The sequence below is a fragment of the Psammomys obesus genome, unplaced genomic scaffold (assembly GCF_907164565.1).
Source record: "Psammomys obesus unplaced genomic scaffold, mPsaObe1.curated_primary_1811, whole genome shotgun sequence".
NCBI lineage: Eukaryota > Metazoa > Chordata > Mammalia > Rodentia > Muridae > Psammomys > Psammomys obesus.
In genome coordinates, this window is record NW_026592710.1 from 1,002,295 (window position 1) to 1,023,408 (window position 21,114).

Sequence of the window (21,114 nt, forward strand, 5' to 3'; positions counted from 1 at the left end):
TGTTCTGCCCCGTCACCCTCATTTTCATTTCTACTCAGTCAACAGTAGTCACACACTGCCTTGCCCACCCTCACCTCACTTGTTCCTAGTTGTCTTCTGGCCCCTGCATACCGCCCTAGAGTCAAGCCAAGCAAACAAGCCGTTATCTGGGAAGACAGACCCCAGGCTTCTTCCATGGAAAGCCTAAGCCCATGTCCTGCTCTAATACTGGTCTGGCCGGCCCTGCTTATTCCCTCTGTGGTGATGGCCTGTGCCTTCCACATGTCCCCACGCACAAAGAAAACTATCCCTACTCTTCAAATATGGACTAGAGGAGAGCCGCGCTCCCTCAGGCCATCCGGCCCAGACCCTGGCCTAGACCTGCCACCCTTATACCTTTCTGGCACCTGCTCTGAAGCTCCCCTGCCTGTCCTGGGGTTGGACTTCTTTCTGACCCCACCATACAGGTCTAAGAAAGACTGCCTGCTCTGCAGGAGTTTTTGGTCCTGTTTTTGGTGAACAGGGTGTAGGAACTTCTGGAGTCCATCACCTAGGAGAAGACTCCAAAAGCAAAGGGCAGAGTTGTGACTCAAGATGCTGTGTGTAGCTGGCTTCTTGCTGGGCTCCCAGCCCTCCTCGTAGACGGCCAAAACTCACCCTCCCATCACAGGCACACACCAGGCGACCCTGGGGAGGCAGTGAGGATGGGGAGTTTTGAGGCCTGGATGCCCGTTTGCTCCTGCACCCCATGGTCTTGGCGACGCATAAGGCCATCTGTGATCAGGCCTGTGCCAGACTGGTAGGAGTCTTGGCATCAGGGGCACCAACCTGGAACAGGTGGCCTGCTGCAGGTGGGCACAGGCAGACGTTGGCTAGCCTGACTTGTCTTCATGGCATCCTGTGCTGGGCCACGGGTCCAGCCAGCGTGGGGTGGGCCTTCTTTCTGACTATAGGCCTGATATTCCTCAATGGCAGGAAGTTGGGTCCAGGCTCCGGCTAACACTGATCTTGATGGGCAAAGGTCTGCCTGGGAAAACAGTGACAACCCATCCAAGGAAGCCAGGAAATGAAAGTGTGGACCCTTCCCAAAGTCTCCAGCAGAGACATACTGGAAGGGGTCCCCCCAGGCCCCCCGTAGCTGTTCCACGGCAGCTCTCAAATGTAGGGGCCATGTGCTCAGTTCCACAGCTAAAAGGCACTGGCTGGTTTGGCTGGACCCACGACACTAGCCCAGTCCCACTCAGGCAATGCAGGTTTCCCCTGTTTCCCGTGTCCCGTGCTGGCCCTTGCAAACTGCCCAGTGCTTATCCTCTGCTCACTTCCTGTCAACCCAGTCCTGACTCTGAAGGATTTCAAGTATCCGAAGCCAGCTGGCAGTCTCTCCCAGAAGCATCTCTGGCTCCTCCTGCAAGTGGACCCTGATGCAGCATCTCCTCAGGTCCACTACTTGCTTGGTGAGCTGGGAGGGAGCTAGCTGTCCTAGGCCCTTGAGGAAGTGGTGACTGTCACCAGAGAGGGGAAACATGGGGCATCTTCACCCCGTCCTTCTGCCCAGGGCTGTTACTACCAACATGAGGTGGGTGAGGAAGATGGCTGTGAGGCTACAAACCTAGGGCCCTCATCTGTGGTGGATACAGAGGCCTCACGGCCTTGGTACTTGTTCTAGCCTGCGTACGTGCGCACTGTGTGTGCGTGTGCAGGGCTGTATAGTAGGGAAGGGACCAAGGGCATCTGCAGGCCCTAGGGCAGTCTTCTGTGCCAACCCCTACCCTTGGGGAGAGGCCCTGAGGCAGATGAATTTGACCCACTTCAGGCAGGGCAACAGGGCCCAGGGCATCTGGTATGGCCAGGCCGTGGGGCTCAGAGGGAGGTTCTGTGTGCTGTGCTCCTCTTTTGCTTTGGACACACGGGGCTCCTGCCTGTGCCCGGGGTTCATGGATCCCTGCTGCAAGACCCTGGGGTCCAGCGTCACCCTGAGGCCTATACCGGATGGACATGCAGTCGACACCTCAGTTTCCTGTCGCGGAGTTAAGTGCTCCAGTAGGAAGCTTGGTGGCTGAGGAAGTTGCCCCATCAAATACTGGAGGTGGCGATCTGCTGGACTGAGGGGCTGCCCACCATCGGCTTCCCCACGCGTTTCCCCTGCGTCCCACGTCACCGAGGCCACCAACGAGGCCACCAACGGCTGAGTAAGGCAGCCCAGCTACAATTCCCCATTAACAGTGCTTGGTGGCCTTGGGTCGGGATACAGCCTGCACAAAGGCCTGAACTCGCAGCCCAAGGTCTGACAGACAAGGGGTTGTCTTCCACCCGGAGTCAAGGACGAAAAGCCCCGTGGGGTCCATGGCCGCTCCAGGGCGGCGTTCACCCACAGGACGGGCTTCTGCCTTCCCGCGGCCACCGGCAACACACCTCCCGGGGGCGGGAAGGGCGCGGCACAGAGATTCTGCCCTGGAACCGCCGCGCCCTTCAACTTCCCACATTCCCGCTCCTTCCGACCGGCGGGGGCGGCGTGGACCGAAGCTCGGCCAGGCTCCTGCCGGCCCAGGGTGAGCGGAGCTCGGAGGCGTCTGCTGCGGGGAAGCGCGACCGGCTGCCTGACCGCAGTCCCAGCATCTCCCGAAGCCCCGGGTCGCCTCTCCGACCGGCAGGCGCCGCCCACCGGCCGCGCGGCCTCCGCCTCGCCCTGCGGCCCGCCCGCGCTTCCCTTCCCCCGCCCGCCCCGGATTCCGACGGGCTGGGCCCGGGGCTTCCGGCTGCCAGGAGGGAGCTCGGCCCTGCGGGACCAGCCCGGCGCCGCCTCGCGCGCAACCCGACTTCCTGCAGCGTTGGGCCCCAGGGACCCCGGGCCGGAGTCGGCTTCTCTTCGCCGGCCTCGGAGCGCGCGTTCGCGATCTGGGTAGAAAGGGTCGCGCCCTTTTGCGAAGGTTCTGGCCAACCCTGCTGTGGGGTGTGTGTTAGCTGGTCGCCTTAAGCAAGCCCCTGCAGCCTTCCCTCGTCACGTCTCTGAGCCTCCAGTGAAGCTCCAAAGCCTCCGGTCCACCCAAACCAACAGGATCCCAGGACTGGTCCGTGGCTTGTGCCTGGAAGGCTCCTGCAGAGGCACAAGCCACGGACCAGTGACTATGCAGCTACAGCTGTCCCCTGAGCAGTGTATAGCTCTACCCAGCTCATAGCCAGGTCCGGGCCCCAGCTTTCTGGATCTCCTTTTCACTGCCCTGCTCCCAACCCAGGGCCAGAGACCACTTGTTGGAAACAGGCTCTGAGATCCCACGCCAGGCCTGCGGGGCTTTGTACTAACACCTGACTAGCAAAAAAAGACCCCCCACAGAAATTGGTTCTCCGAGGGACTCACAAAGAACTGTCTTGGGAAACAATTGGAAGACCAGATGGGCCTCAGAGTTGCCGAGGCCCCCACGGAGGTTTAGTGGGGTCCTGGGAGGTGGTCCTGGGTCCTTAGACAGGAGTGGGGGCAACGGCTGGGTTAGGGTGTGATTCCCGGTTATCCGAGGAGCACTTCTGGCTGACAGCTGGGAACAGGGTGCCCTGAGCTGGTCCACCCCCACCCCCATCTCCGTCTCCGGCCTGGGATCCCCTTCCAGTAGGGGGGTGCTACCACTCTATGCTTGGGCCCTTCACTGGTGTTCTTGACTCAGGGCCAAGGTTTCAGGGAGCCCAGGGTGGGTCTGGCCTCCTGTGTTCCCTAGCCTCCCACTGTGTAAGGCACTCCAGGAGGGAGGCCCCCTCAGACTCAGCCGTAAAGCCTCTGTGTTCCAATTGGCTAAAGGTGAGACAGCGACACCATCCCAATGCGGTGGGGATGGATAGAAAAGGCAACAGGCCTGTGGATAACTGGCCTTAGGACTGGGGTCTACCAACCTGGCCAAATCCTACCAAGGCTGTGGTAGGCATGGACAGCTTTGATGGCAGTCTTCCTGTGTCCGGTCATGGCGACAGGGCAAACTGTCAGCTCCTTACAGAGATAGACTTCATTTTGTGTTAAGAGGAGCCTGGACAGAGCCACTGTGTTTGTGTGGGTCACACATACGTCCTGCTGTCCTCCACTGTCTGGTTCCTGAAGACCCATTTCCTTGGTCCGTAGGCAGTCCGTTCCTCACCTGGCCTCCAGACTCCACCTGAACCTCCCCAGGGTCTCTTCCCTCAGATGTGAGAGGCTGTTTGAGGCTGTTCTCACCCTGAGGAAATCTGAGCAGAAAGGGCTCGGGCCTGCCAGCCATCACTGAAAATGTCTCCTCTCCTCTGCAGTGGTCTTGCTGGGATAGCCTGGGGCTGCCATAACCTTACCCAGGGTCAGGGCTCCCGGTGAACTGGCAGGGCTGGCCAGGCTGAAGGAACCGGTGTGGCAGGCTTGGACGTGGAGCCTCTCCAGCTGGGAGGGGTCCAAGCTAAGCACAACTGGCCTCACACCCACCTGGCACCAAGACCAGGCCACCTGCTCAGGCTGTAGATGGGGCTGGGGGAGGCCTCCCTCAGGGTATCCTGGGTGACTGGCCTTACCAGTGAGAGAGGCTAGGAGGAGCTATGGCCACCTGTGCCAAACAGGCCCAGGGAGAGGGTGCCACAGACCGGGCAGGCCAGCCTAGGTCCAGGCTGTGTCCTGGTCATGCTGTCCTCTGTTCACCCAAGATGTGTCCCAGGTGGCCCGGAGGGCCAGCTCTCTGAGGTGCTTCTGGGTGCTAGGGCCTTGAGGGGCAGGCAGCTCTCCTTCCTCTTTCTCTCAGTCCCTGTCTTCTTGCCGCCTTCTTCCTTCCTTGAATGCCTCTCCTCCCTCCCATCCCTGTCTCTCTTTGTATCACACACAAGTGACAGTGCCCTGTCTTGAAGCTCAGTATCTCATCTGTTAAGTCAGTGATCAGCAGACCAACAGCCTCCTCCCAGGAGGAGGGGGTTGTTAGAGGGTAGGTAGCACCAGGGAGAGAGGCTTTGTCTGCAGTTGCAGCTTCTTCCCGTGCTGGGGTGGGGAGGGTGGTGTATGTTCTCTCTTGTCCCAGCCTCTCTCCCTTGCCCCTGCCAGGCCCCACATGGGGACAGCTGCTTGGAGTGGTGGTTTGTACACAGAGGCTCTGTCATACTCTCACCGGATCTCCAGGCAGTCCAAAAAAGATTTCTGCTATGCTCACCTCTGTCAGGCAGAGAGGAGGCAGATGCCGATGCCACCATTTCTGTCAGGCAGTGCTGGTGATCACAAAGCAATGGAGCTCAACCACCTGGTCCATCCCACCCAGAGAAGGGCGCCTGCCTGGGCAGGATGGAGCTATGGCTGTTATTGTGTGAGCTACCAGGCCTCTGGCTAGAAGTGAGGTCACCTCATCTGGGAGCTGGGGTCAGGCCAGCAGGCTGAAGTTTCCCTGTGGTTAGTACCCAGACCAAGACAGACAGTGAAGTTAAACCCTGGACATGGGCTCCTGTTGGGCCTCCATCCTAGTTCTGACTCTCAGAGAAACGGGGGTGGAGCCGGAGTGCGGGACCTACACCCTTACTCACCTTTTGAAGTGAGCCTTCCCAACCCCCAGATAGTGAGGGACCCTCAGGATGGGACCCCCAGACTTCAGTGCTGCCCACGACGTCAGCTTGACCATGCTGCTGCCTGGGGTCTGAATGGCTGATGGGCTGGAGGCCAGTGTCCTGTGGTTGTGGGCTATGAGCTAAACGGCAGTTCTTGCGCTGGTTAGACTGGACGCCCAATTCCCTCCCCCCCCCCCCGACCTGCCCTGCTGCACTCTTGCATCTGTACATATGTGCATGCATGTGTGGAGGTCAGGGGATGAGTCTTGAGTGTCATTCCTCAGGTGCTCTCACTAGCCCCGGATGTTGGAAGTAGGCTGGCCTAGCTTGACACAGAGCCCCAGGGATCCACCCACCACCCCACCAGAGCTGGCTGGGGTTACAACTGTGCAGCGCCACACTGGCCCTTTGGGAGGCACTTAATCTTGGGGTTTTTTTTGAGACAGGGTTTCTCTGTGTAGCCCTGGTTGTCCTGGAACTTGCTCTGTAGACCAGGCTGCCTGAACTCAGAGATCCACCTGCCCCTGCCTCCCAAGTGCTGGGATTAAAAACTTTTTATTTATTTATTTGTTATTTATTTATTTATTTATTTATTTATTTATTTTTAAGATTTATTTATTATGTATACATTATACTGCCTGCATGTCAGAAGAGGGCACCAGATCTCATTATAGATGGTTGTGAGCCACCATGTGGTTGCTGGGAATTGAACTCAGGACCTCTGAAAGAGCAGACAGTGCTCTTAACCTCTGAGCCATCTCTCCAGCCCCCTTTTTTATTTTTTATGTGAGCTCTGGAGACTGAACTCGGGTCTTCCTGCTTGCAAGGCAAACACATTTCCAACTGAGCTAGCTTCTCCATCCTGAATTTATTTTCTGCTCCTGTTTTGAGAATAGGGTCTGTCTACATAGCCTAGACTGAGCCTGAATGCACAATGATCCTCACAAGTATTGGGATTACATACCTGGCCTGGCTTTGGAACTCCTCTCAAGTGTTCAAACTTCATATGCTTGGACCACTTGGCAGCGGGGTGCTCGGTGGGGCAGAGTCACAAACAGGAGCATCTGCACCTGTCCTTGTCCTGGCCACATGGGGGCCAGGCCAGTCCTAGGATACTGAGAGCTCAGGAAGCCAGCACCGGCTGGTGCAGGTATACTTGGCCAGAAGAGGTAGTGTCTGTCTGGGTGCTGTGTACCCTCTGGTGTCCAGAGATAAGGACAGGAATCCAGGTGTCCTCTTGGGTCCTCAGTGGCCCCATCAGGGAGCGAGCACAGGGAAGCCCAGAGTCTTGCCTGGACCACGAGACCCTGATGAGCCAGTAGGTTTGCTGACTGTGGTTAGGTCAGAGATGTCTGTCTGCAGAGGTTCTGTGAGGGAAAGCGGCCCCACCTGCCTCCCTTGCCAGGGCAGGGCAGGCCTGGCGCCCGCAGAGAAGCTGCTACGATGGAAGCCCTGCCTGCCACATCCCACATGGAGCTGTGACTACAAGTTTCCTGACTTTAAAAGCTGAGCATGCTTTTGGAGAATTAAATACTGAAGGACGGCTGACAGGCTGGAAAACGGCAGCTACTGCTGGTCATTCCCAGCCATTTTTCTTCCTAAACTGAAACATCGTTTTCTTTGTTCTTCTTTTGACAGAAATGTGGTTTCATCTTGAAGAGGAGGAAGGAACTACAGAATGCTGTGCTGTGTTCAGAGGGAAGACTTGGGAAGTGACGCCCAGAAAGTAGTTTGGGAGATAAATGCAGATTGCGGGTCCTGTGATCTGGTGGATGGTGCCTGCGGCTGACCCAAGGGGCTTTGACAAAGTCAGAACTGGGCCTCCTCAGTGCCCCTCAGAGGCAGCTGTGAGATTCTCACAAGTTCCCTCCTTACCCCTGCTGGGCATGACTGGGCAAGAGGGTCCTCTGCACTCTGTGGTGCCAGAGGAACCTAACTCTGAGGCTGGCTGTGCTGGACAGCACAGTTGCCCCCCGTCCTTGCGTTCGCAGACAGCTAGACCTCCACGGGCCTGGGAATAGTGTAGGTGGGGCAGATGTGAGGGTTCTCAGAGGCTACTGGGACACTAAGTCCAGGCCTGTGCCCCACAGGACTCCAAACCAATTCAGTGAGAAGGCCCAGAGCCTGTTAGAAGGAACCCCATGAAGGTGCTACTCAGAGTTGGTATTCAGAGTTTTATTGAAATCAGTAGCTGTGGGGCTCACGTGGGCCAGCCCCAATTCCTGGGCCCCTGGATCCAAGGGCCAGGAGTGGCCTCTAGCTTAGAGCTTCTGGGTCATCTTCAGGGACATGGGGCCACTGGCCATCCCCCTGGGCCAGGAGTCGCAGGTGTTTGAAGGCAGTGGGCAGCCTGTGGCCCAGGAACGGAGGGGTGGTCACGTCACAGATCATGAGCACATACTCCCCTGCAAGTGATGGGCAGGGCTGTCCTCAGGCTAGTGTGACCACGGGAGCCCAGGCTCTTCACCACCCCTGGAAATCTCTGCCCTGTCATTCTGCCTGCCACAGACTGCCATCCTGGGACTGCGTGTTGGGTGAGCAAGTGCTTAGGCAAAGCAATCAGCTTTTCAGACCCAGGCACACTGGAGACAGAAGCAAGCAGTGGTGTTGGGAGAGAACAGGTGTGTGGACAGCCCTCAGGGTCAAGCCAAAGAGGCCCTTGCTCCCAACTGCTAATTAGAGCACGTGGCTGAGTCTTTTTTGTTAATACTTGACTACATTGTTTTTGAAGAAAACATTCATTTTCTCTAAATGCTTAAGAAATAGTTGAGCCTCTGAAGACTTGAGGTGCCTGATGGGGTCCTGTTCCCTGGAGTGGGCTAGGGGAGGGAAAGCCTGGGGGACTGTGGGGGGAGGGAAAGTATGGGGGTGGAGGGAAAGCCTGGGGAAGGAAGTTTGGGGGCTGGGGGAGGGAAAGCCTGGGGAAGGAAGTTTGGGGGGCTGGGGAGGGAAAGCCTGGGGGGGGGGGGGGGAAAGCCTGGGGGGGGGGGCAGAGGAGGGAAAGAGCACTTTTCCTTTCCACAGTCTGTAAACTGTCTGGAGAGCTTCAAAGTTGGAGAAACCATAAAAAAGAAAATAAGAAATAACAAAAAGGGAAGTTGCCATAGAAACAGCCCTCTCTCCCTCCCTTGAGCCCGCTGGGGCTGGCACCAGCATGTGGAAAAAGCTCCTTGGCTGGCCTAGGCTCACACCAGGAATGTGGCCGCAGCTGAAACTGGGCTGGGGCAGGCTCCCAGCACCAAGCCCAGAAGGGCCCAGTGACATCCCAGCCACGGAGGGCTGTGCCTTTCTGGCAGGATGAGAGTGGGCCTGGGGCTGGAGGAACAAATGTTCCTGGCCTTGGGTCAGCTTCTTCAGAAAAACTGGCTCTCGGAGGCCCGTGAGCTGAGACTGGGGTGCTTGGGGAGGGGGTGAGCATTGTACCAGTGAGCAGGGCAGCAGGCCAACCTCTCTGGCAGCTGGAGGAAAAGCCCTGCATAGCGACGCCACAGTGTTCCCAAGCAGCCCATTGCTAGGCGTTCCCAGGAACATGCAGCTGCACCAGGCTCAGCCAAGGGTGCTGGCCCGAGAAGCCAGTGTGAGCTCATGGCCATGGCCGCAGAACCAGGCCACAGGCCTGATCTGACCCTGTTTCTGGGGCCTGTCCCCATCAGATGCACAAGACTGGCATGAGAAGTGCCCTCGGCAGAGCTGTGAGTGGCTGATTTCTTAGGCGTCCCAAGACCCTATGTGAGATGAGTCTGGATCTGCCAGCCTATTGGTCTTCCACTAGGACCCTAGAGATGCTGGAACAAGGCTAAGTTTTTGGGCCAGGCAGATGAGTACCCACTCGTCATTGGACCCATGTCAGCTGCCCAGAGCCTGGGCCCCTCTAGGGGACAGAACTTTGTCTAGAGAAATCATGTTGTTCCTGTGTTTTGCTGAAGTCAAGGCCTTCACCTCCCTGGCTCTCTGGAGCTGGGGCCACTCTGGCATGGAGGGGTGGTCCCAGGCTTGACTGCTTCCCCAAGACTGAGGATAACTTCACAATAGGGGTTTTGGCCCAAAGGCCTCCTGCCCAGGCCTAGCTTTGGCACTGCCCAGTCCCTGGGACCATGACAGCCCTGAATAAGCCCTGAACCTATAACCCTTTTCCCCGGGGCTCTGCTGGCTGAGAACGCAGAGCCCACAGTTTCCTCTTACTGTCCACAGGAGGGTCAGGCAGAGGCAGGGATGCTGTGCCAAGGCACGTAAGGTCTGAGGAGCTGAGCCTCACGGCCACTGAGTGTTTCCCACGCTTTCAGGTCCAGCTGCTGACGGCCGTTTGTGGTCTGGTCCTTTGTCAGTTCAGCCACCACCTTGGCAGCTGCTCTCCTGGGACAGTGAGGAGGACCCACACCTCCTATCCCACTTAGTTACCCCACGGCTTCTGTTAATACCCCACTCAGCTCCATCCTTCCTGGAACATTCTGACCTAAATCTTCCTGGCCCCTCACAGCCTCAGCCCCTCTCACGAAGGCCTGGGAGTGGCTTGTGATGTCCCTACCCACAACCCACACACCTACAACCACCTCCGGGACCCCTGGGCATGCCTTCCCCGCCACTGCCACCACCCCCAGGTCTGTGCCCGGACACCGTTTGCCCCTGTCTTTGTAAGCACGGTGACCGGCCTCTTCACTGTCCGCGCCTGAGTGCATACCTAGGTACGCAGCTGTTGCCGACTCTGCTGTGGTCCCATCAGGCCTGTGCGGAGAAAAGGGACATCCTGAATATTCTGCCAGTCCTCTTTGGATGTTGATTCCACCCGAACCAAGGCCAGCAGTTCTGGGGCAAATGGTGGGCCCCAGAGCAGCGGACTGTAGTGTTCGCACACATGCCGTGCCTTCTCGAAGGTTCCCCTCTATCTTCCAAGGCCGTACACTCACATCCCTAAGCTCTGGCTGTGTTGTCTACTCTTGGAACACTCCCCTGAAGTGGCCTATTCCTGGGTCTCTGCCCTCTAGGCTCCACTGACAGAGCTGTCTGATGCCTCATAATCTTAGACTTGCTGGGCGGGTGTGTGACAACCGCCCTGGCCAGTCTTGCCTCCTCAGAACCAAAGTATGGCTTTTGGGATGCTAGAGGCCCTCATATCCAGCCTAGCGCATGGCAGAGGAGTTGGAGGTTGGTCTGGGAACAGCTGAGGCCTGGACCTGCTTGGAGGTTGCCAAGGAATACATTATCTTTCAGGAAGAAGGGACTCAAGGGGCTGGTGAGACAGCTCAGTCAGTAAAGCTGTCGCCTTGCAAGGGCCCAAGTCAAATCCCCATGTAAAAATGTCAGACATGGTGGCATGTGTTTGCAACCCCAGAACTGCTGAGGAGGAGACAAGAGCGTCCCTGGGGCTTGCTGGCCCTCCAGTCTCAGCTAACTGGTGAGCTCCTGGCCAACAGGAAACTCTGTTTCGAAGGAGATGGGTAACGTTCCTGAGGATGGCAGCCAGGGTTGTCCTTTGCTCTCCACACCACACACACATACACACACACTAAAAGAGATGTGAATTGAGGCTGAGGCACCCATGTGACCACCACCTCCCCCCCCAAAAAAAACACAAAACAACAACAACAACAACAACAACAACAACAAAGGCCAGAGTCACTTGAGAGACTCCGGACTGGGAGAACAAACAAAGGTAGGAGACAGGTCCCATTCTGGAACCCCAATCCAGAGGATGTCCTCTGGCTCCTGTGTCTGAAAGATGGAGACTCTTGCTGCTTCCCACAGGATCCGAGAGAACCCTTCGAGATTCTTAAGGTGCAAACCTGTCTGACATGCTTCATGCTTAAGCCCAAGTCCCACATGGGCCAGGCCACACCCTCAGGCTCTGAAAACAGCCAATGATGGCTGGTCCAGCTGCCCTGGTGGGTCATCTGAGGAGGACCTGGCAAGGCCCTGCTGGATGTGGCCAGTATGCGTGGCAGCGTGGGGCCCTTTGGCACATTCTGGGTTTAGGTCTCTGAATCAAGTTCTCAGCCTCTCCTGTTTCCTGATTGGGGTGGGGGGTAAGGGCGCTGGCTCATGAAGACACCTGGCCTCAATCCCAGATGTTTGAGCTGAGCCGTGTGCTGAAGGATGGGTCCCTATGGACAGGGAGGAGACTCAAAACTCTAGCTGCTCCGGCCTCCTCCCTGACCCTGGCCCTCCATCTAAGCGGCTGAATTCCTGTCACTATTGGCCCAAGGTAACCAACAGCCAGTGCAGATCTAGGGACAGTGTGGAGGGTCCCTGTCCAGGTGTGGCTTACGTACCAGCAAGTTCTGATTCCTTGACAAAATTAGAAGACCGCATGCCTGGTCTGGGTGATAAAAACATTAAAGACAAAAGATTTTTTAAGATGACTTCATTTTAAGTAGGGAAAATGGGCCTGGGCTGGCCTGAGAGTCACCTTAAAGGGGAAGAGATGAATAATTTAGCAGCAGGAATAACTCGACTCTGTCAGGCTGCCAACTTTAAGAGAAATGAAGGGGTTACACAAATCCTAAGAGTTCTGGGAGGTTTTAGAGACCCCCAGGGCTTTGAGAAGGCCAGACAGAGCTGCGCAGGCAGGAGCTGGTGTCTTGAGTAAGGGTCCCTCAGAGCTGGGGCTAACTGGGCAGTGGAGAGAGGCATGTGGTCAGGCCAGAGGCCAGGTCTCAAGGAGGTCTGAGAAACGGTTTGAGAAAAGAGGGCCATTCTGTGGAGCCTGGCTGCTGTGGGAGGGAGAGGTTCTCACTGGCCCAAAGCTGGGGACTGCTGGGAACATCGTGCAGACACTTAGCAGGAATTTCAGACCAGAGCTCCTGACAGACATTTCTTGCACTCTAGCCGAGGAGATGGTGTTGCCTGGTCTGGGCAGGGAGGGGCCCATACACTGGGCTGGCATCCCTGGCTGGCTTTGAACTGGCTATAGAACAGAGCACGGTTTTGAACTCCTGATCGTCCTGTAGAGTGCCATGACTACGAACCCCAGCATGCCTAGCTTGTGGGGTGCTGAGCACTGAACTAGGCAAGCACACTACCAACTGAGCCAGCACCTCCTCCAGTCCTGTTTTGAAATGAGGTCTGTGTATCACAACCCGGCCTGGGGTACCAAGTGCTGGGATCACAGGAAAGCACGATTATGCTTGGCTTCCTTTATGATTGGGACTCATGCTGTGAATTTTTATTTCCATCAAATTTTTGAAAAGTTTGCCCTAGTTAAAAAGTTTGAATCCCAGCACTTGGGAGGTATAGGCAAGAGGATTAGGAGTTCAAAGCTAGCCTGGGCAATCTGAAGCCCTGTCTCAAGAGCAAACAAGGCTGGCAGTGGGTAAAAGCGTTTGCTACATAAGCCTCACGAGCCTTGGATCCCTCGGAGAGAAAACTGACTCCTAAAGCCTGCCCTTTGACCTTCACACTCAGGCTGTGGCATGTGCTCACACTCTCACACTCACATATACAATAAAAATCATGGTATAAAAATTAAAATAGAAAGCCAGGCGTGGTGGCGGGGAGGGAGAGGCAGGCAGATCTCTATGAGTTTGAGGCCTGTCTGGTCTACAGTCTGGTCTACAGGACAGCCAGGACTACACAGAGAAACCAAAATAATAAAAAATAAAATAGCACTACAAAACAAAACAAACTTAGCCATCATTCCTTCCAGTCATCTTCCTGTTCCATCCTCCCCCCTCCCCTCTGGGTCTTTAGCTCCCCGTGCGCTCTGCTTGTCTCAGCTCTCTCTCAGTCTCTTGGCTGACACAGCCTCTCTTCTCCAGGGTTCTGCTCTTGGGAGGCAGGTCGCTTTGGATGGGTCGCTGTCATCCCCGCCAGCTTCTGGACTGTTTTGCAGGTGAGTGTGGCACCCAGGGCCTCACACGTTGGGTCCCTGTTCTTGACTGAACTGAATGCCACCGGTTCCTGCAAGTGTGACCTGGGACTTCTCAGCACCTCCAGGCCTCGGCCTGCCCTTCTGCTTCCCTAGTGAGTGTGAGTCCAGCCATCTCCGTGCTCCTGGCTCTCCTCTTCCCCTGGGCCATATGAATGGCTGGCGTGATGAATTTTCTCCTTTACGGCTGTTATCTCTCTGTATCCTTCACGTGCTTGCTGACTTACTTAGCAGTGTGGTCGTAGACCCCAGGGCCTCCCGGGTGCTGAGCTAACACTCCCTGCTGAGCTGCACCCTCAGCCCTTTCTGATCTCTCATCAGACTACACACAATTGTGCCCTGTGGATTTTATGTTTGTGCCCACTGAAATGCCCTTGCCCTTCAGTTGCTCAGAGATGATGCCTTCCATCTGGGCTTTCCCTTCAGGGCTTGCTGGTGTAGTTTAAGTTCAGGTTAATTATCCTGAACTACTAAGGGCACCCTGCCAGTGCCCTGTGTGTTCCGAGGTCTTCAGCTGGATGTTTTCCACCCTGCGGATAGGTGGCTCTGTCCTGGGGCCTGTACACACTGACTTTGGCTCAGCCGACTGCAAGGCTCATTTTTCCTTTTTGTTTTTTCCAGACAAGGTTTCTCTTTGTAGCCCTGCCTGACTTGGAACTCTCTCTCTAGGCCAGGTTAGCCTCAAACTCAGAAATCTACCTGTCTCTGCCTCCCCGGTACTGGAATTAAAGGTGTGCACACGTGCCCAACTCTTTGCTTTTTCACAGGCTCCCAGCTCCAGCTCCTTCCCTTAGGAGACTCCCAACTTGCCTGCACTCCCTTCCCCGCCCCACAGTCTGGGGACTCACTTCATTATTTCCCCCCTTGGGTTCCCTACCCTTCCCTGACTGACTTCCTGTGGTGCCCTATCTTCCTTTGGTTGGTTCAACTGCTTCGCTGTTTTTGAGGGGACAAGACCCAACCACAGCTTGTCTTGGCTGGAAGCAGAATCTGTTCCCATAGCTACAGACCAACACTAGCTGAGGGAGCCCAGCTAGCGCCAGTTCACCTTCTGAGAGCCTAGCAGATGGCACAGGTGCCAGCTCTCAGTCAAGCCCAGGCGTGGGAACCGCCCCATCACCTGGCATGGCCTAAAGATACAAGTCAGAGGGTACTGCTTCTCAGCAGAGGGAAAGCTCTGATGCTCGTGCCCAGTACACTCTCATGCCTGCCCAGAACTCTGTCACCAGCCCGACAGGCTCAGGGGCCGTGGGCTCTCTGTGGAGCAGGGTGAATCATGTTCCTTTGGGCAGGTCTTTCCCTTCAAGACCATGTGGGCTCCACTGGAGGGCACAGATGTCAGGGGCACACAGAGGCTGTCAGTTTTGAAAAAGCCCTGGGAAGGGACCTGAGGTATGGCAGAAGGCTGGCTCCAGGCTTACTGGACACACATCAGGGCCTCCTCCATGTTCCTGCTGTCACCGTCCCAGCAGCCTGAGACTCAGTGCAGCCTCACATGGGCTCTCAAGCATCATTACTGTCACCCCTTCAGGGACACGCTCCTGCCTCACCACCCTTCAACCTCAGCACCAGGGCATGGTGGGGACCCGTGGCTCACTGCGCAGCCAAGGGGCCACAGCTTCAGTACGGGGATTGTGCGATCAGGCCTCACAAAGAAGCAAACAGCAAAACAAGGTGCATGTTGTAGAATTTCAGCCAGACCCAGGGGCATGCCTCTCCACCCATTGCTGCATGCACTTGTCCTCTGTGGCTACAGGTGTGGCTTCACAAGCCCTGCAGGAGCTCTGGGGGGCCAGAGTGGGTCCTGCCTTGCCCTTTTGCCCACGGTAGTTGAGCTTATGAAACAGATACCCAGCTCTCTCCTTGTGCCTGGTCTGGCCTGGGCAGGAGATCTGAAGTGTGCCCCCAACTCCCTGCTAGAGGAAAGTTTGCCACAAGGGTAGAAAGTACAGGTTTCTGGGTCACCCATCTGAACCTCCGGGTGAAGGCCAGGAGCCTGAGCAGATGCTTCTGGTGGCCGAGAGCAGCTGAGCCCCTGCACCAGCCAGACCATGACAGTTTAAAGGCAGCTTTCCAATGAGCCAGGCCACAGTGGGCATGAGCCTCAGAGCTCCTAAAACCCTCTGGGACTCCAAACCAAACAGCTCACACGTACACAACACATACACACAGCGCTGATGCTGTCACTCTCTGGGTTTCTAAGGAGAGGAACAGGGCCCTGAGTGCTTGGCAGTGACGTCTGTGTTCCACAGGTGCTGATCCTGTGAGCCCTTCGCCTGGACATAGGCCAGGGCAGGAACTCAGCTAGGTGAGGCTGGCCATGTGCCACTCCCGTGGTGAGGCCCCGGAGGACTCATCCATGATTCTGGGCAGCCATGGATGGCTGTGGCTGTTTCCCAGGCCACAGACCAGGGGCTTGATGATGTCACCCTTCCGTGCCCTGTCCCAGGTGGAAAGCCCAGCTCATTCGCTTTGTTGGGGGGGTGACTGTTCAGCTGTGGAAGGGTCCCTTGACGGTGGCAGGCGTGTTAAAGGGTTAAGGCTATTGTCTGGGGTCTCATTTTGCCTGGGGTCACTATCCCAGCAGCAGGAGCAGGCGGGAATCGGCCAGCTGTGTGGGGAGATTAGGGAGTCAGGAGCCAGGAGCCAGGAGGAAGGACATTGGAGGGCCAGCTGCTCCTGCCCAGCCCTCACACCTGTTTCAGTTTGTCACTCCTGCTTGGGCAGGACACGACTCATTTTTCAGGCCTTAAACATTTTAGAGGAAGCTGGAGAGATGGCTCAGTGGTTAAGAGCACTTGCTGCTCTTGCGGAGGACTGGATTTGGTTCCCAGCATCCACACCAGGTACCTCACAACTACCTATAACTCAGCTCCGGAGGGTCTGACAACTTCACACACACACACACACACACACATATTAAAAACAACAACAACAACAACAAAAAAAAACAACCTTCCTGGCCAGGCTGGTTGGTGGTGGCTCACACCTTTAATCCCAGCACTCAGGAGGCAGAGGCAGGAGGATCTCTGTGTGTTTGAGGCCAGCCTGGTCTACAGAGTGAATTCCAGGACAGCCAGGGCTACACAGACAAACCCTGTCTCAATAAACCAAATCAAAACAAAACAAAATAACAAAAAACTTCCCAAAGAAAGGAAAGACCGAGGAAACCCCCTCATGTCTCTTTGCTTTCCCCAGGCTTTCCGCAGGCGAGACACTCACGCCTCAGGTAGGCAGGTGAGGCGACAGACGTCCGTCCACACGGGCCCAGACAGCAAGACCCTGGGAAGCCCAGAACTCCTACCTCATCTTGTTCTTTCTCCGGTGCCCATGCAGGGGCCTCACCATTCTCAAGGCTGCCCAGTCACTTATCTCTGGAGTGGCCATTGCACCTCCATGAAGCCATGCTACGGGGCCCCAACCCAGGGATAATGTGAGGCTTCTGCGTCTGCCACTCAGCACACATCCTGCAGACAGAAGGGGGCTCAGCCTCCAGATGGGAGGGCACAGGTGAGCGGCAAAGAGCTGGGGAGGGACCAGGTGGCACCTGTGCCGTCACAACCACGTCTTGTGAGTCCTGGGCCTATCACAGACCACTTAGAAGCATTTGCCCCAGGAGTGCCCCAGCTTGTACAGGGAGCAGAGGGGAGCCAGGGACTGGGTAAGTCCTGGAGTGAGCCAGCATGTGGCATCAAAAGGCTGGGGAATCTGGCCAGATGGGACTGAAGCGGGGCCGTGAGGAGCTATGAGGCTGCTTCCCTGGACTTCACCCCCACCCAAGAGCCAGCATGTATACACACTGGGTTTAAGAGTGCCGGCTCTGAGGCTGAATGCATGGCTGGGGGGTCCTGTCTCTGCCCGCTGCAGCTTCGAGGCTGCCTTGCTGGCTGGACCCGCCTTTAGTCTGTCATAGCGTGTTCAGGACCCAGTGCCACCTCTGCACCATACTGTTCCAGGCTCTGAGCCAGCGGCTGGCTGGGTTCTTCCCCAGAATGTCCTGGTGCTGGTGTGCCATGGCTGGCTGGTGTGCTAGGGTCGCTCTTGTGCGGCGGCCTTGCCTGTGGTGTCTTCTTGTGAGGGCGGTGGGCCTGTGATTCCAGCGTCTTACCATGAGTGTCTGCTGCTTCCCTCAGGGAGACGAAAGTCCAGTGTTAGGTGCACACTGGCCACCTACGGCCCACTTAGAGAGCGGTGCAGGCTGCCAAGCCCCAACTATCTTTTCAAGTATATAAAACAATTAACTGACTCCATCTGTGTTGGCCTAATGACTGATTAAATGACTAATCATGGAAGTCTTAATTAGAACCATTTTTCTCCGAGCTGAGGAAGAAGGAGGGGCTCTGACTGTCCCGGCGTGTGTTAGGCATTGGGTGAGTGGGTGAGACACACCGAGGTCACCTGCCAGAACCTCCCAGACACGTTACTGAGTCTCCTCACTGATAAAATTGCATGCAGCTGCATTTTTTCCATCACAAAGCATGCAATTAAGAGTTTCTGGGGGGAAAAGTAACCAGAGCCATTCCCCCATTCTGTGGAATGTTCATGTGTGGCTGGACAAATTCACAGCCACACTTATTAAATCAAGTCCATCTTTTGCAGCTGACATGATTTCACATCCTGCAGGGACTGACAGGGCCCTTTGTCATGTACTGAAATTCCAAAACATGCCGGGAATGTCTCTGCAGGAATGTGGCAAGCGGCCCAGGACAGAAACACGTTCCCTCCCGGGAAAGCCAGCAGAAGGCGCCTGCAGGCCCCTCACCTCTACCGCCTGCCTCACCCTGCGGTTGGGGTGTACCCATCCACAGTCCTGCTCCTTCCTGGTAAAAGGCTTTGGCTGGCCATGTAGTGAGAAAAAGATCAGACTTTGAGAACATGGCACACCTACCTATAGAATAAGGACCCCTTCCTTTCCGGAGCCCACGAACTCCACCTCTCCCTGTCATCCTGCCCTTCTCCAGGCCCAGCCCCAACCTCATCAGTGACACCATCAGTCTGGAGGGCAAGTGCTCCCTACCCTCAGGTACTGGCTCGTCCACACAGGCCCTGGATCCAGAGCACGCACAGGTGGGCAACCAGTGAGCTTCCCACAGGCCCTTGCTCATGCTGAGCTTGCTTGTTGCTTTGCTCTCATGTCTCCCTTCCCTGCCGAAGCATCTGCTTTTGGGGAGCACAAAGGAACACTTTTGTAGTCAAATGGGATGTTCCAGAATGACGGCTGCAAGCTGCAAGAGTCAAGCAGGCTCTCCAAATGCTGTACTCTTATGTAAATTAGACCCCTTGTTCCCCTGCTCTGCTCTGAAATTACAGGGTGGCATGTCACTCTCAATCTCTGCCGAGGTGGAGGGGCTTCTTCCTCACTCCTTCCTTTTGTCTGAAGGCTTGGGGTGACAGCAGTGAATACAGACTCTGACTCAGGCAAACCTAATCAGTGAGATGGTCTCAGGCTGCAACCATCTCTCCCCAGCACCCAGAAGCCCAGAGTATTTGTGCAGGCCACAGGGATAAGGTACAGCCCCTGTGTGTGCTGGCTAGTTTCCTGTCAACTTGACACAGACTAAGAGGCATCTGAAAGGAGCAAACCTCAACTGAGAAAGGCCTTCACAAGGGCATTGTCTTAATCAGTGATGGATGGGGATAGGCCCATCCATGGATAGGCCCATTGTGGGTGGGATCTTCCCTTGGCTGGTGGGCTTGGGTTCTGTAAGAAGCAGGCTGAGGCCAGGTGTGGTGGCACGCAGAGTTAATCCCAGCACGCTGGAGGTTCTAGAGGTAGAGGCCAGCCTGGTCTACAAATCTAGTTCCAGGACAGCTAGGGCTACACAGAAAAACCCTGTCTTGAAAAACAAACAAGAATAAAACAAACAAAATAAGAAAGCAGGCTGAGCAAGCCAGTATAAGGAGCTCCTGTCCACGGCTTCTGCCTTAGCTCCTGCCTCTAGGTTCCAGCCCTGTTTGAGTTCCTGTCCTGACATCTCTGGTGATGAACCCTGATGTGGAGTGTAAAGTTCCTCCTGAACTTTTTTTTTGGTCTCGGTTTTTCATCTCAGTAACAGAAACCCTAAGGACAACACTGTAGTTTGAGGGACAGATGTGTCCTCAGGGAAGCAAGCCAAGTATGGCCTGGGCTTACTCTTGATGGCTACTCATGGATGCCAGCAGCAGGGAAGCTGCCTGCTCTTGGCTCACACTTGGGACACTCTTGATGGCATGGCAGCTGCCTGAAATTTTCACTTTCTTTTCCCTAAACCCTTGACCTTGAGTCACCTGTGGCTAAACAGCCAGAGGCTATGGTCCGTCACCCCACTGTAATGTCTGTCCAGCAGGCGCCCAACCAGCTGGCCTGGCTACACTGGTAGGCCTGGATGACCATGGTGAGGCCAAGGGAGGGCATCCTCGGTTGAGCCACAGTGACCCAGGACTCTATGCTGGGGCTGGAAGGGTTCCCAGATGGCTGGTGAGCTCAGCCATCATTTTCCAGCAAGTGTGAGGGGCTGCTCTCTCATGCCTGGCAGGCTGGGGTGGGGTGCAACGGTGGCAGTGTCTGAAAGCTGTAGTGATCTTATGTGCTTACCGTGGCTGACTGAACCTGTTCGCTCCTTGGCATCTTGGCTGCAGAGCCCAGTCTTTGCCAGGAGAGAGGGAAGATTATGAACTATAACCCAGGTGTGGCAGCCAGCCCAGCCGGGTTAGGCAGGGACAGGGCATGTGGCCCTGCTGGCCTATCCCTCTGTAGAGTAACTAGAAAGCAGGGGACCCAAAAGGTCACAACTAAACCCTTTTGGAACAGCCTGGAAGAGCCAGCTCGGGACAAGTAACCCAGTGGCTGTGAGTTCGGCTGGGATTGGTAAGAACACTCTGGCATAAAGTGTGGCAAACGTGGGTCACAGAGGAAGGTGCTCCTGAGAATGGGCAGCAGTAGGATGACGGGTGGAACCAGGTGGGGTTGGGGCCCATGATAGCTCTATTGTCTACTGTATGGTCCACACTGTGAGGTCAGAGGTGACATGGTGCCAAAGTGACAGCAGACTGGGGCCTGAGGAGCACTTGCAATTGCCAGGCCTCTGAGGGCTGGGAGCAGGGAAGCACCCCGATATGGGCCTTGTCGCCAAGGTTTGAGTCTTGACTCCAAGCTCACGACCCAAGGGGCCTTCTTTTATGGCCCAACAAAAGTTCAACAGTCAGGCTCCTAATCCCGAGTGGCCGCTAGTGGCCCTTCATTTTTCCCCTCCCACTTGTCAGGGCTTGTGGGGATCAGCCTCTCAAGGATGCCCTGCTCAGGTGAGGGCTCCAGGCCAGAAGTACACCCCATGGTATTACGAGGCTCAGATACTGAAGCACCCTGGGGTAAAGAGCCAGGCAAGACTCTGTGCTAGAATCCTGGAAGTTCAGCTCTTCTGGTCAACGGACTTAAAAACGCGGCACCCACGCCTCAAGAGGATGGCAGAAGCCTTTGTTGCCAGGGTACTGGGACACAGTGGGTTCACAGCTCCCACACTCCTCCCTAGGGAAGGGGTCAACCTCTTAAGAGATTGGGGGCTTTTGAGGGACAGACTGAGAAGTCCTGGATGATGGCTTAGAGGCAAGCAGCCAGAGCAGCTTCTTCTGGCCTGGCCAGAAGAGAAGACCTCATGGCTGAGAATACGGTGCTGAGGGGCTGGGGCTCTCATGGCTGAGAATACGGTGCTGAGGGGCTGGGGCGCTCATGGCTGAGAATACGGTGCTGAGGGGCTGGGGTGCTCATGGCT

At 56.0% G+C, this 21,114-nt stretch overlaps 1 protein-coding gene across 2 annotated transcripts in view; it reads right to left on the reverse strand.

Annotated features, from left to right (window-relative positions):
* Nucleotides 1-7,651: 7,651 nt before the first annotated feature.
* Morn1 (MORN repeat containing 1) overlaps nt 7,652-21,114 on the reverse strand; it is a 57,063-nt gene continuing 43,600 nt past the window's right edge. For both annotated transcript variants that reach the window (XM_055615291.1, XM_055615290.1), the window contains 2 exons: nt 10,184-10,227; nt 7,652-7,910 (listed from right to left, as the gene is read on the reverse strand). In XM_055615291.1, coding sequence (XP_055471266.1) covers nt 7,762-7,910; nt 10,184-10,227 — 193 coding nt within the window. In that variant the 3' untranslated portion in view covers nt 7,652-7,761. The remainder of the gene's footprint in view (nt 7,911-10,183; nt 10,228-21,114) is intronic.